General features: G+C 30.6%; 2 protein-coding genes across 5 annotated transcripts; both read left to right on the top strand.

The window, feature by feature from the left end:
- The first annotated feature begins 3,588 nt into the window (after positions 1-3,588).
- Positions 3,589-8,269, top strand: LOC130955631 (protein LNK3-like). 4 transcript variants are annotated; one of them, XM_057882542.1, is made up of 7 exons: positions 3,589-3,691; positions 4,754-5,161; positions 5,529-5,614; positions 5,704-5,759; positions 6,669-6,785; positions 6,869-7,014; positions 7,786-8,269. In XM_057882542.1, the coding sequence occupies exons 2-7, from the start codon at positions 4,764-4,766 to the stop codon at positions 8,120-8,122; spliced, it is 1,140 nt and encodes a 379-aa protein (XP_057738525.1). In that variant the 5' UTR covers positions 3,589-3,691; positions 4,754-4,763; the 3' UTR covers positions 8,123-8,269. The 4 variants fall into 4 exon arrangements, with proteins under 4 accessions (XP_057738525.1, XP_057738524.1, XP_057738523.1 ...); XM_057882541.1 differs by having other exon boundaries at positions 3,660-3,890; XM_057882540.1 differs by lacking the exon at positions 3,589-3,691 and adding an exon at positions 3,701-3,983.
- Positions 8,270-9,253: 984 nt separating this feature from the next.
- LOC130957902 (uncharacterized) lies at positions 9,254-13,165 on the top strand. Its single transcript, XM_057884744.1, has 6 exons — positions 9,254-9,370; positions 10,014-10,069; positions 10,168-10,199; positions 11,211-11,452; positions 12,452-12,688; positions 12,781-13,165. Exons 2-6 carry the CDS (start codon positions 10,017-10,019, stop codon positions 12,787-12,789), a joined length of 573 nt encoding a protein of 190 aa, XP_057740727.1. The 5' UTR covers positions 9,254-9,370; positions 10,014-10,016; the 3' UTR covers positions 12,790-13,165.
- Positions 13,166-13,563: the final 398 nt, after the last annotated feature.

Here is a 13,563-nt window from a genome sequence, read left to right on the forward strand (position 1 = left end):
ATCATGGTAAAACATAACTTGGAGATGTTGACATAATATTCTTACGTTGATGTATTATTAACACATGCCAATCATAAAATTAAAATGAAATATTAGGGTTGAGAAAAAAAATACTTATAGTTCAATATATATATATATATATATATATATATATATATATATATATATATATATATTTGTGTAAATGAAAATTATATTGATAACATTTTTAAATTGTACTATTTTTATTAAAACTTATTTAATGTAATAATACTTTTACTAAAAATAATATAGAATTATGATAAATAATTAAGTATCCTATATTCTCGTTATTAAATTATATAAAGATATTTTAATACGTATATAAGATAATATTATATAATAAAGTGATAAGAATATGTCATGCTTACAATAAATTTTATTTTAAATAAAAAATTTAATTTATCTTAACGAAACATGTCAAGATTATTATTCGTGAAATTTTATAAATTTTGTATTTTAATAAAACAAACAATGCATGACAAATGCAGCAGTAACATAAATTTTATATGTTTTTTTTTTTTTTGTTGAAACTTTCTCAATGAGAAAATTTTAGCGTGAATCTAAACCCTTTTAATTATGTGTTTTAATATGTTGGAAAAAAATTCAACCGTAATTTTAAAATGGTCATTTAAAGGAAATTTGGTTAAATAATTCTGTAAGACATTTTTCACATACCTTCATTGTTAGTTATTAATTTCTTTGTGGTTACTTCAATTTTATTAATTGATAAAATAGTTTTGTTTCTAAGTAATTATTTATTGCTGATTTATAAAAATATTTACTAACAAGTAGCTTAAGAAAATTAATTAAAATATCATTAATAAGAAATTTAAAAAATTATATGTTTTTGTTTTTAAAACATTAAAAATATATTATAAGATCTACTATTTTAATTCTTTCAACTAATATCCTTAGAATACTATTTTGTTAATTTGTTAAATTCTTATAGAACTTTCAAATAATTGAGTAATTCATCTAGTAAACTAAATGTAAAATAAGTATCTAATTGAAGCCAATGAGATATAGTTCAAATGATATAGTCTCTTCATATTTACTTAGAAGTTACGGGTTTAAATATCTTTATCTTAAAAAAAAATATTTAAATTAAGGGTAAATCACATAAATAAACTAACAGTCAAGCTAACTCTGAATCGTCATTTGGATCCAGCTAATTTCGGTTTATTTGTTTGTTAATTGAGGTTTACCTGATGTTACTAATAAATATTGACCAATTTTTTTATATTTTAAGTACTTTCGGTTCATTTATTAGTTTATTTGAGATTCATTTGGATTTATAAATGAATTCAATGTGTTTTTATTGAGTCTTATTGACTGCTTATTCAAAACTGAACTAATTGAATGGAATGGAGTAAAATCTAATGTAATTGAATAAAGTGATAATAATGAATAATTTCATTATTCTTTGCTAAAAAATGTGGTCAATACTTATTAGCAGCATCAAATGAACCTCAATTATCACACAAATGAATTGAAATTAGTTTAGATTTGAACAAACAGTAAAAAAGACTCAATCATTAATAAAAATACATCGAATTCATTTTTTGGATCCAAATGAACTTCAATTAAAATAATAAATGAACTAAAATTACTTAAAGAACAAAAAAGTTGGTTAACACTTATCAGCACCATTAAGTGAATCTCAATTAACATACAAATGAACTGAAATTATTTAATGATGACGTCAAAGAAAATCAGAACTAATAAAGATGTTAGCAAAATATTGATGTTATTGGTGATAATGATAACAAAAAAGAAAAAGAAAAAGAAGACATAACATTGGAGAAAAAAAAAGAAGAAGAAGGAGGAAGAAAAAGAAGAATATGCGTGTGTGAATTTAGAAAAAGAAAAAGAAGGAGAAAAAGAAGAAGAATGAAAGAATAAGAAATTGCGTGCAACAATTTAGAGAAAGAAAAAAAGAGTTAGAGGAGATTATAATTATGATTTTTTAAAAATAATAAGTTGTTAAATACTAAAATATTTAATGGAAAATTTTTTACAGATTAATTTAAATGCTTAAAAACAAAACATAAAATTTATGCCTTTTTAATTATTTTTGTTCGGTTACAATAATAATTTATACATAAAAAGATAAATATAAAAACTTATATACAATTACTTTAATATAAAATTAATAATTAATAATTATTAAATAATAATTTAAACAAATATATTAAATATCTAATCATTTTTAAATATCTACATTTCACAAAAACAATTACATATGAATATAGAATTTTTTTAATATTGAATTGATAGATTATTTTCCAAAATGACTCATTATCCATTATGTATAAAGCATAGATACGTCGATTAAGTTATCGTGTGTGCGTGTCAGACACATTTTGGATACAGCATTCACTAACATTCGTCTGATATGTGTGTCTGTTGTGTCCAACTGTATCTTAATAAAAAATAAAAAAGTTTTTTTCTCGGACATACTTAGACACATCTAATTACCATTACGCGTTAGCGTGTCCAGACGTCAAGTCTTATTTTTAACATATATTATTGAAATAAATTTAGATATAGTATATATTATTATTTATTAAAACAAAAATATTTTAAATACTTGATATAATTAAAATAAGGTATTAAAAATAATTAAAAAAATTAATTCATATTTTAATATCAATAAAATATCAAAATATCATTATAATTTATCTAAAAAATACTTTATATTTTATACGTATGCATATTCTCGTGTCTTATAAAATTTTAAAATTTCCTTATCGATATGTTCCGTTTCTCGTATTCGTGTCTATATTTGGGCATCATAATGTGTTATATTAAATTGTATGGATGTCATAAATTTAATTTTTTAAATTTGTTAAAATAACAAAACGGAAACACAATTTTTTATTTTGAAAAAAAAAAGAATGCTGTTTTCTATTTTAATAATTTTAGAAATTATATAAAAACAAAACGGCAGTAAAACAACACAGCCGTTTTGTACTTTAATATTTTTTAAAATTAACAAAAAATGTAATAAAAACGTAAATGATATTTTTTTTAATGTGAAAATTCAGGTGAAGTCTGATTTCATGTGAAATTAATATCTGAGAGCCGTTAAATAAAAAATTAGTTAAATCAATTAAATAATACGGTTCTCAAATATCAATTTTAGAACTTCTACCTTTTTTTAATTAACTAAAATAAATTTTGTAGATAAAACGTCTGTCTCTCTTAAAAAGTAAAAAAAAAAAAATAACATAAAAAAATTCACCTGAAACTAAATAACCTAGTGTAACACATATTTTATTATTTTTTACCAATATGAAAAAAAATTAGCCGCGAATATATACCAAAAACAAAAGGCCAGGGGAATCATTCCTTATCCAAAATGGTAGCAAGGACCGGAAGCCTTTCCGGTATGCAATTTCCAACGCAATGAATGCACATGGTTTGTGGTATCAGATGCCAGGTGTCAAAATCTCCAGAGAAACTAAATCACAAAACGAACAGAACCTCGACACGTGGTCCAATGAGAGTGCCGATTTTGATGGAGCATTTTGAGCCACATATCTTTCTTTTGGGGACCAAAAATTGTTCACAGCCACAAGCTTCACAGTCCTACCATCCTCTATACCATGTCTTCCCCTTTCTTTTCTTTACAACTGTCTTTCTGTTGCTTCGTTCACTCTTCATTCTGGTACACCACCTACTAGTTGCCCCCCATCTTGACCCTCTCATTTTTATTTATTCTTATTTTATTTGATATTATTATTATTATTATTATTATTATTATTATTATTTTCAATTTCAATTTCCAATCCCAATTGAAAAACACAGCCATAGCCATAGCCGCCTTTGCCTTTAGCTGCTTGCTCTTATGATAAATACACTCTCAGGTTTCAACCTAATTGGTTTCAATTCGTTATTTCATTTTCAAGTTTGTGTTCGTTTCTGACTCCTCTCAAAGCTTTGTTCTGTTTCTCTTACCAGTATTCTCCTTTCACCTTCTTTTATTTTATTATTTTCTATTTTCATTTTTTTTTTGATATTTTTATGATTCGTGTGTGTGCAAGGATGCTTGAGCTGTTTCACTTGTTATACTTTGATTATACGTTGTTCGTATTTTATTTGCGTATTTATGTATTCTAGATTCTAGAACTTAATTGAAGTGGATCTTGGAAAGAAAAGTGATATAGAAGAAACTGTTTTCCTCAATAATGGGGTTTCTACGTTCTTGGATCGTATACTGTGATTATAAGGTTACGTTTGGTTCGCAGTTAAAATTGTACTCATTAATGCCGTCTATTAAGATTTTCACCTCATTTTTGACTCTGCGACCAAACACACCAAGAATAGTTACTCACTTGCTAGTTTCTTCACATTATCTGTGGGATGTGGCCACAGCACAGGGGTGAAGGAATTCATTTAGAACTATAGGGTTTACAACCATGCTAAGTGTGACCAAAATCAGCTGTAGAATACATATTGAAATACAAAATACACCTTAAAAATGAGTTAAACTACATATGTATTTGTACACAAATATATTGTGACTGATTTTAGTGTGTAAATGGCATTTTTTGTAGGGTTTATGGTTCTTCAAATTTTAATCATTTTGAAAATTTCAGTTTGACTCTAATATTTCTGCTATGAATGTTTTACTCCAAGTCTGTGTGTCAGAAAATTCTGCATATATCTTATGATAAAGGTTGTTGTTTCTTGCATTTTGATCATCATTTCTTTTTAACATTGTGTACAGATACTAGGTCATGGATTGGTACTACGGGAGTGATGTTAACGATTTTCTTGTTCCAAAAGATCAGGATTTATTGGATAGGCATCCTTCACCAGGCTGTTGGTCAAACTGGGGAGTAAATGCAAATGAAGGTTTTAATTTGCCGAAAAAGTTTGTTGTCATGGATTTCATGGACGAAAGTTTCGATAACCAATTCAGGCTTGAATCATCGATTCATGATCGGTTCAATGAAAGTTTGAATAATCAAATTGAGCTTGAATCATCTCTACAAGACAAAGATGGGTCTAGCAGTTCAAGTGTATGTGGCGGATTGCCTGAGAAATCTTTTCAACAAACTGCACTTTCATGTGATCAGCCTAATCACCAGCTTCAAGATCTACCGAGATTCAAACAGACCGATGATATTTTCTTGTACAAGCTTAACTTCCACAGTTTTGATACCTGGTTTTGTTCTTTGAATTGCTTTGGCTTGGCACTAGTCTACTCTGCATGTTAGGAAGTCGAGTGCTAATTGAATTGCTCTGTCGATTTTGTTTGTCTGCTCAATTGTGAATTTCTTTAATGAAACACAGACTATCACTCTATTTATAAACTCCATAAGCATATATATGTGATATCATGATAAAGGCTTCAATTTTCTTCCAACATTTCTGTTTTGAAACACATCAGGGCTGTTCAATGTTCACTGGCTTACCATAGGCATATAGTTAATCTAATTGAAATAAATATCGAATTTGATGTTACATCATTCACTTTTTTTTCCCTTCACATAATTCAGGGATTATGTACCTGAAGATCTTCCCTATGTGGATAACCTGGAGAAATCATTTAACTTTTCACCCGAAAATCAATGCATTACACCTGGTGACTGTTCTTTTCTAGATATTCAGTGCAAACAAGCATGTCGGATATGGATGCAAAATATCTTAAAATACATATTTTCTTTTTGTCAGGTCAACTGCAGAAACACACTGCAGCTTCAAATTCTGATGATCTCCTTGATATAAAGGTGATAATACTTCTCGTTGATTAGTTTAAAAGTTGCTTTATCTATCACATGGCTTAGCAGGTACAATTTAATTAATTTCTGATTTGCCATCAGCTGTTTGTATAATTTTTTAATTTACTTATGTACACATATGCCTACACACCAATAGAAAGATGCATGCAATATTTACACTTGTATTCTGTCATCTAATTGTATGTGCCCACATGTGCATGTGGCAGTGAAAATATTAAGATGGGAATGTTCAAATTTCCTTATTCCAAAACACTCAACAAATTATCTAAGTGATTTGATTTTCAGTTGATTTGGTTCTTTGCATGCCACTCAATGGAGTCATTTTTTGCTTTTAAATGCATTATCCACTGATATTTTTTCGAATAGGAACTTCATGTATTTTAGGTAAGGGAGTCATTCAACTTCATTTGTATAAACTAGGAAAATTTTCATTCATCTAAAAGTTTCTCAGCAGTCCACGTCATTTCACGAATCTAATCATCTAAACCCTTCAGTGGCAGCTATTTGGCTTGTCTTGAAAGCTCTGAAATGTCTATTTTGCCCTTTGGAGCACGGATCAAAGTTTCTTTCATTAAATCTTTTACAACATAGAAATCCTTGATCCTTTTATTGGACATCTTGTTTTGTTCTAAATCTCTACTTGCTCTAAGTTTTAATGGATTGTCCATTGCTCGTGTTTGTGGATTTAGGCTTCCTTATATGTTCTTCTCTCTTTCTACATGTCTTAAACTTTTGGTATAATTAGAAAAGTGTGTATATCTTTAGTGTGAAGCCATCATATATTGCATTTATTTTTATCATTTTGGAAAAAAAATAAAATAAAGCATACAATTGTAATATGTAGCTTCAGCTTTTCAAACTTATAATGTAATGTAATCCATTTCATTTCTTTTCAAGGCACTGCCAGCCAACGTCTTAGACTCTTATGAGCAATCCAGCAGGGACGAGGTCTTGAACGAGCAGTCATCGCTTGAGGAATCTATACTGCATGATCTCGAGATGGTGATTGGGCAGGTGAAGCGACTGAGAGCACAAATCCTTGACATATGATTAATTTAATGGAAACTTATGCCTTTTTTTTTGTTGTTGTTGACCAGTTCACTGAAAAGACCCGTATTTGCTTCCGAGATGCTCTATACCGTCTTGCCCGAAATAATGAACATCAGCATTCAGTGCAAGACCAGGAAAAAGATGTTGACATGAAAAATGTAATGCTACATATGGATCAAAATCAAACAGTGAGGTACATGATTTAAGTCTGCTTAATATCTATTCGGTTTTTTGTCCCCTATCTGATGCATTATAACTTGTTTAATGATGAATTATACTAAGATGCATCTTAATATATCTTTTATATCAAGAGAAATTCTTAGAACTCTCCTGCTTGAAGCCATTCATGTTTTAATTTTAAAAAATTATTACAGTAAACTAACCATGGTTAAATTAACCAAAATAAGTAATCATCTTCTCTCGTGCAATACTATTTTCACTGACGGTGCTGTCATCGGTGGCATCAGTCTTTTGGATCGCCTTCTCTCTGCTCTCTTTATCAGTATCCGTCGCCCGAACCTACATGTAAGTTTAAAATTCAAGCAAACAAACCATACTAAAATCTAAATCTTCATATCAAAACAGGTTAAAAAAATAAAAAACTCCTCCAAGATAACTCCTAGGAATCTAGGTTTTGCTTCCACCATTCTCTGAAGTTTGATCCTTATTTTCGTTGTAATCCTTCATATCTTTATTTCCATGGTAAACACCTCGTATCTCTTCCATTGATATGGCTTTTGTACCTTTCCTCACATAACCACCATCTTGTTTCTGGTTATTACATAAGAACAAGTTTTTTAATTGATTTTTGGTCAAATTCCATAACAGTAATAGTGGTGCAAGAGAGTTGATTTTGTCCAAGAGCATCTAAGAATTTCTCATGGTATCAAGGATTCAAAGATAGTGCCGTTTATACTCTGTACTTCTGTACTATTGACACCCTTGATTCATCTTGTGCTTTTAGGTCTCAGGAAAAGATTCCGATGGAATCGGAGACGAACTGTGTCGACAGGGTGATTGCGAATCTTATGTTCAACAAGATGGAGTATAACATGCACGGTCTTCCTATGATGACATCAACCGTAAGCTCCGAGCAAGAAGTGACTGACAGCAATGCTATATACACTAAAAACTCAAAAGCCTCAAATCCTGCGCAGAAGTTTCACTATCCCAACCAACAAAAACTACCAGGAGACAGCGAGGTTCCGTGGTTTGAAATAAGTAACCAACAGAAAGACATGAGTTCACATATTGAATTTGGAAATCCTATGAAGAAGTCTTTCATGCTAGAGTTTGGTTAGATGATGTGATTGGTAGCTGTAGGGAAGTAGCTATACCAAAAATAAGAGAGAAAAAAGAAAAGAAAAACCAAGTTCATGTAATTATTCGGTCCTACTATTACCGTTTATGCAATATGCATGTGTATATATATATGCCTTTGCATTACACCATAATTATCTGTATTATTTAGTTTTATTCAATGCTTGCTGTGCCCAACCAGCTCAGTTTTGTTTTTTTGGAATGTAAATGTTTGAATTGATCAAATTTGTTGCTTCAGATTTACAGTTGATGGGAATGCAATATATATTGGAAAATTGTATTCTTAAATATTATTCTCAAAAAGATTTAATCTTACGATGAGAAAAAAAATAAGGCCCCCAAATAAGTAGGGTTGGAACTTGGCAAAAATCGATGAAAAATTAGTTTAATCACATACTGATTTTTATGAAGTCAGGTCATAAAAGAAATTTTCAATTTTTATGAAAAGATATTGTTTTTTTTTTTTGTAAAGAGAGAAACTTGTAATTGAAAGAAAGAGCAAAAATAGACTGAATAAATGGTAAATTTAGTTTGATAAATTTTATGTGTAAAAACTGGATTCCTAAGTTTTAGTTAAATTAAATTAGTATTTTAAATTAATTAATGTGTATCATGGTAGTCTCTAATTCAATAAAAAGTTGTGGTAAAAAATATATTGATTCATATTAGTTAATTTGAAGGGGGTAATTTGATCAAATTGAAAATTTTGAAATTTATTTGACTAGTGTATAAATTCGGAAGGGATTTAAATCATCTTAAGTTTGAATTTCACTTTAGAGAGTAAAGCATGATCTCTTACTATTGATTTCATAAGTAAGACTAAAAATAAATATAAAAGAGAAACTATTCAAAGGTAGAAAATCACACTTTACTCTCTAAAGTAAAATTCAAACTTTAGAAAATCCAAATCCATTCGAAAGTACCAATTTGATCATTTATTAAATTTATAATAATGATATATTCTAAATAATATATTTTATATTTATATATTTGATTTGATTCGGTTCTAATTCTGTTCTACCATGTTGGGTTTTTAAATTTCTGAGCCAATTGCTTAAACCGGTCTGGTTTACAAAACCGGAAAAAGTACTTCTCCCATTATTGACCCAATGAGTCAATGACCCTTCTTTTCAATCCCCTTTTATTCGTTCCCAAAAATAGTTTAAAAAAAAAAAGCAAAGGGTATCGAAGAAGTGCAGAGCAAGGTCCAGTAACGACGCCGTTCCTGTGTGAGTGTTTTTCCCTCATTGCGTATTCTGTTGTTCTTAACTCCAGAAAATTTTCGCTGTTAGAATGTTTTCTACTCTTGATTTGATTTAATTTATTGTGGTTTATTGTTTTGGTGTATGAATGATTATTATTCATCGCGTCGCTGATTCCGCGTTGTGTGCGAATGTTTTCATACCTAAATATTTCGAACAATTTGAGCTGATTTAATAAGATTATATGTAAACGGAAGGGTTGAATACTATTATCCAGAATCTTCTATCTGGTAGAGTTGAAACTGAGAAAAATCTCGTTTCATTTGGAAATCTTCCTTACTGTGTTTATAGGGTGGCACATGTGACTATGAATACTAATACTTGGTATTTTCTATGTCTAGATGGAAGCAATTTGCGTTCTGTTTATTTGATATCTATTCTTTACTTTCTTGAATAGTGTTTCTAAGATAGAAATATACAGATAGTAGATACATAAACTTGAGTTACTTTAATCATAATCAGCAATGAATGTTAGAAAACATGCTTGCTTAGTTTATTTAGCTGAAACAACAATTTCCTTCTTTAGTCATGTTTGTTTCTACTAGTGTGAACCGATGCGCACCCGTATTTGTTGACGAAGATGATATAATTGCTTCTTTTGTTGGTGCAGAGAATGTTTAAGAACACTTTCCAATCTGGATTTCTCTCCATCTTATACAGCCTTGGGTATGTTGTGTTTTTTGAGTCTACATGATTTGACTTTTGAATATTTACTATAAAAATGGTGAGACTGTAACTCTATTGGTTCCTTATTTTATTTTTAGGAGCAAACCTTTGCAGATATGGGACAAAGAAGGTATGTGCCTTCTGTTACTGTTATTGTGTAACTGTATAAAGTGGTTGGTCATATTTGGATTGGTTTATATTAAAATTATATAACCTTGCATTTTATAAGAAATATGTTGGTCAACTAGGGTCGTACCTTTCTATCATTATTTAACTATTTGAGTTGTGAAAGAATTTATGTGAACTAAGTGCACATGGAAGGAACGGATTTTGGCATTTCCATTGTGTGCAATGTGGTGAAGGGGAATTATTCTGTTCTTAGTTTAGTTTGTCAACTTACTGTGTGTCTCATTGAACTGAAAACCTATGCATTCTAATTCTAATTCATGTATCTGCTTTTAGTTTAAATTTGTGCCTCTGAGGAAAACTCTCCTGCTTTTTCAGATTATTATGCCCACAATATGTCATAACTGTTGAAGATTACAATCCAAACTTGTGATGTGGATTTGTAGGATTTTGTAATCTCTAACTTCACTTGTGACTGTTGAATACTTGAATATAGTACGGTAGGAACAGATTCTAAGTAGTTTACAACAGACAGAGGAAGAAAACTTAGTGGCTGCAGCTGTGTTTGTTAGAGAGAGGGAGGAAATGGCGGGAAACATTGCTAAATGTCACTTAGGAGTAAGAGTGATAATGAGAGTGGGAAGTTTCTGTGTTGTCTAATCATTTGTTTCAGCTTGTAATAGAGAGCAAGGCTCTCATTCCTCAGAGTTAGAATTTCCCCAATTGTACATTCTAGTGCTCTTGGCGCATTGCCAAGGAATAGGATCCCTAATCTCTTTCCCATTGCTGATACCTCTTCTAACACAGTATTTTAGTAACTATAGAAGTCCTTAGTTTTTTAATTATAAAAGTTGAGTAAAAAGTCTGTTGAATACAAACAATAAAATATTTGCCAATGATTTTAGGTTTTTGTGTATGGAAATGAAACCTGTTTCAACCTGCTAATTATTATATCAACTTGTCTTTTCAAGGTGAATATGATGTATGACTAATTTTGTCGTGGACCATTTTATAGTTGTGAATGGACATATAAAGCGACCACAGGATGAAGACATACAATCAAATGTGCTGGAAATAGTTGGATCAAATATTCAGTCGACATACATTACATGCCCAGCTGACCCAGCTGCAACACTTGGCATAAAACTTCCATTCCTTGTTATGATTGTGAAGAATATAAAGAAGTATTTCACTTTTGAGATTCAAATTTTGGATGATAAGAATGTCAGAAGACGATTTCGAGCATCTAATTTCCAAGTGTGTAAGTCTGCCCCTGTTTGCATTGTATGGGTTTCTTGAAAATCTCTTGGCCATTTATTTATTCAATGTCCATTTTACGTATGAGTACTCTATTATTTGACAGAAATTCTGGCTAAAATCTTGGTTTGCCTTGTCTAAATCCAATTGTGGAAGTACATTGTACAAAAAAGTTCCACTAGTTTGAATAATTCTGCAGGATAAAATTATAATATTATTTAATGTAGAACTTGTTTATGGCCCACAACACTTGTTGCAACTCTGCCCAGTTTGATGAATGTGCAATTTGACATTTTTTTTTTCTCTTTTCTAATTTATTGATATTATTATGAGGTAAAATGTTACACTTTTGGGTTTAAATATGTTTGGTCCCTATAAAATTGTTTTCTTTTTCTCTTTATGTTCTTTGCTGTTAAATGTTTACATAGCTGTTAAATGCTAACTTGTCATGTTAACATTCAATGGAGATAAATTGATGGCAGGGAATGAAACCAGACATTTTAAAATTTCTCATGATCAAAATAAAAATATTTACAGGAAGCAAAAGAAAAAATCATGAATTTTGTAACTAAAAACTTATTAAACTCTCCACCCTTTTTGTTTGGAAGCGGAGGAGAAGAAAAAGAGAAAAGAAGGGGGGAGAAGGGGGGGGGGGGTGTTACGTATGTAACGACAAGGTTTGAGTTTATATTAGCTCTACATACTAGTTATGAAAATCTTGTAAGGACTTGTGTTGATTTTAAATGATTCAATAGCTTGCTAGAGGCAGTTATTTAGTACCAAGCGATCATTTTTAAGCTCAATGATAATGATGATGATAATTACTACTAAAAAGATATATTTGCTTATTTATACCGTTGCATTTTCTTTGAAAGCAAATCTCAAGGTCACCGGTTTTCGGAAGTAAACACCTTTCATCTTCAAGCATAGATGCCTTGTTCTGTATGAATTACTGTTCAGATATGCATCCCAAGTGATGAACTATTTTGTATGTTACAGGCTGTCACTAGAGTTAAGCCATACATTTGCACCATGCCGCTTAGAATGGATGATGGGTGGAATCAAATCCAGTTGAACTTAGCGGACTTCACGAAGAGAGCATATGGCACAAATTATATGGAGACGCTGCGGGTTCAAGTGCATGCAAACTGTCGCCTGAGAAGGATATATTTCTCCGATCGCTTGTATTCTGAAGAGGAACTACCACCAGAATTCAAATTGTACCTTCCGATGCAGGTTAGAGATGCCCCCAATGTGCAACCTTAACATCTCTTCTTTCCATCTCATTTGATTCAGGCCTTATATCATTTTCTATTTATCGTCTGCAGAAAGCATGAACAAGTCATAGCATGAGGAATTCAGAGCTTGAAGGCGGTCGAGCGATGGATTTTTTTTTTTCGAACACTATAATTGTTCTATTTCCCCTCTTTCTGTCAGAAATTAAGCAGTAGTTTGGTTCTGATGTATGGTGATTTATGCTTATATGTGATAGTATCTTGCTAAGAACACAATGATGAATGAGATGCAACTGGGATTGCATGAATAATGTACATTACATGGTTATATGAAAGCTGGCCTGTATGCTTTTCTAATGGCCCGTGTGTGATTCTAGGGTTTCATGAAATAGACGATCAAACACGTTGTTAGTGACATTTGTATAGGGCGAAAAAAAGTTTTGGCCTCTTATGGAATTCGACAAAAATGCTTGCAGATAAAGTTCAATTTCGAGTTCTTGAATCGATGCTTTGTCTCGTCTTGTATATGTATGATTGTTCCGGCAGGTTAGGCAGTGTGGGTTTTCAGCGGGATACTTTTCCGGTGGTTTAGGCCGGCCAACAGCTTTAAACAGCTTTAAACAGGCTTAAATTTATTTATTTTTTATCATACAAGATATTAATTTAATTTAATTTAGAAGTATCATATGCTATAACTTATTTTACTTTCCACATATTTATATTATATTACATGACACACCACTCCCATTAACATTATTGCCAAAATGAGTTAAATATATTGTTTATATTCCTGAAGAAGGGAGAGGAATGAGTGAAGTAGTGTTGATGAGGAAGCTGTTCTGCAACCAGTTGGTAGAAAAGCCCCATGACTCCGGT

This window comes from Arachis stenosperma, chromosome 10 (assembly GCF_014773155.1).
Source record: "Arachis stenosperma cultivar V10309 chromosome 10, arast.V10309.gnm1.PFL2, whole genome shotgun sequence".
In the NCBI taxonomy this organism is placed as follows: Eukaryota; Viridiplantae; Streptophyta; class Magnoliopsida; order Fabales; family Fabaceae; genus Arachis; species Arachis stenosperma.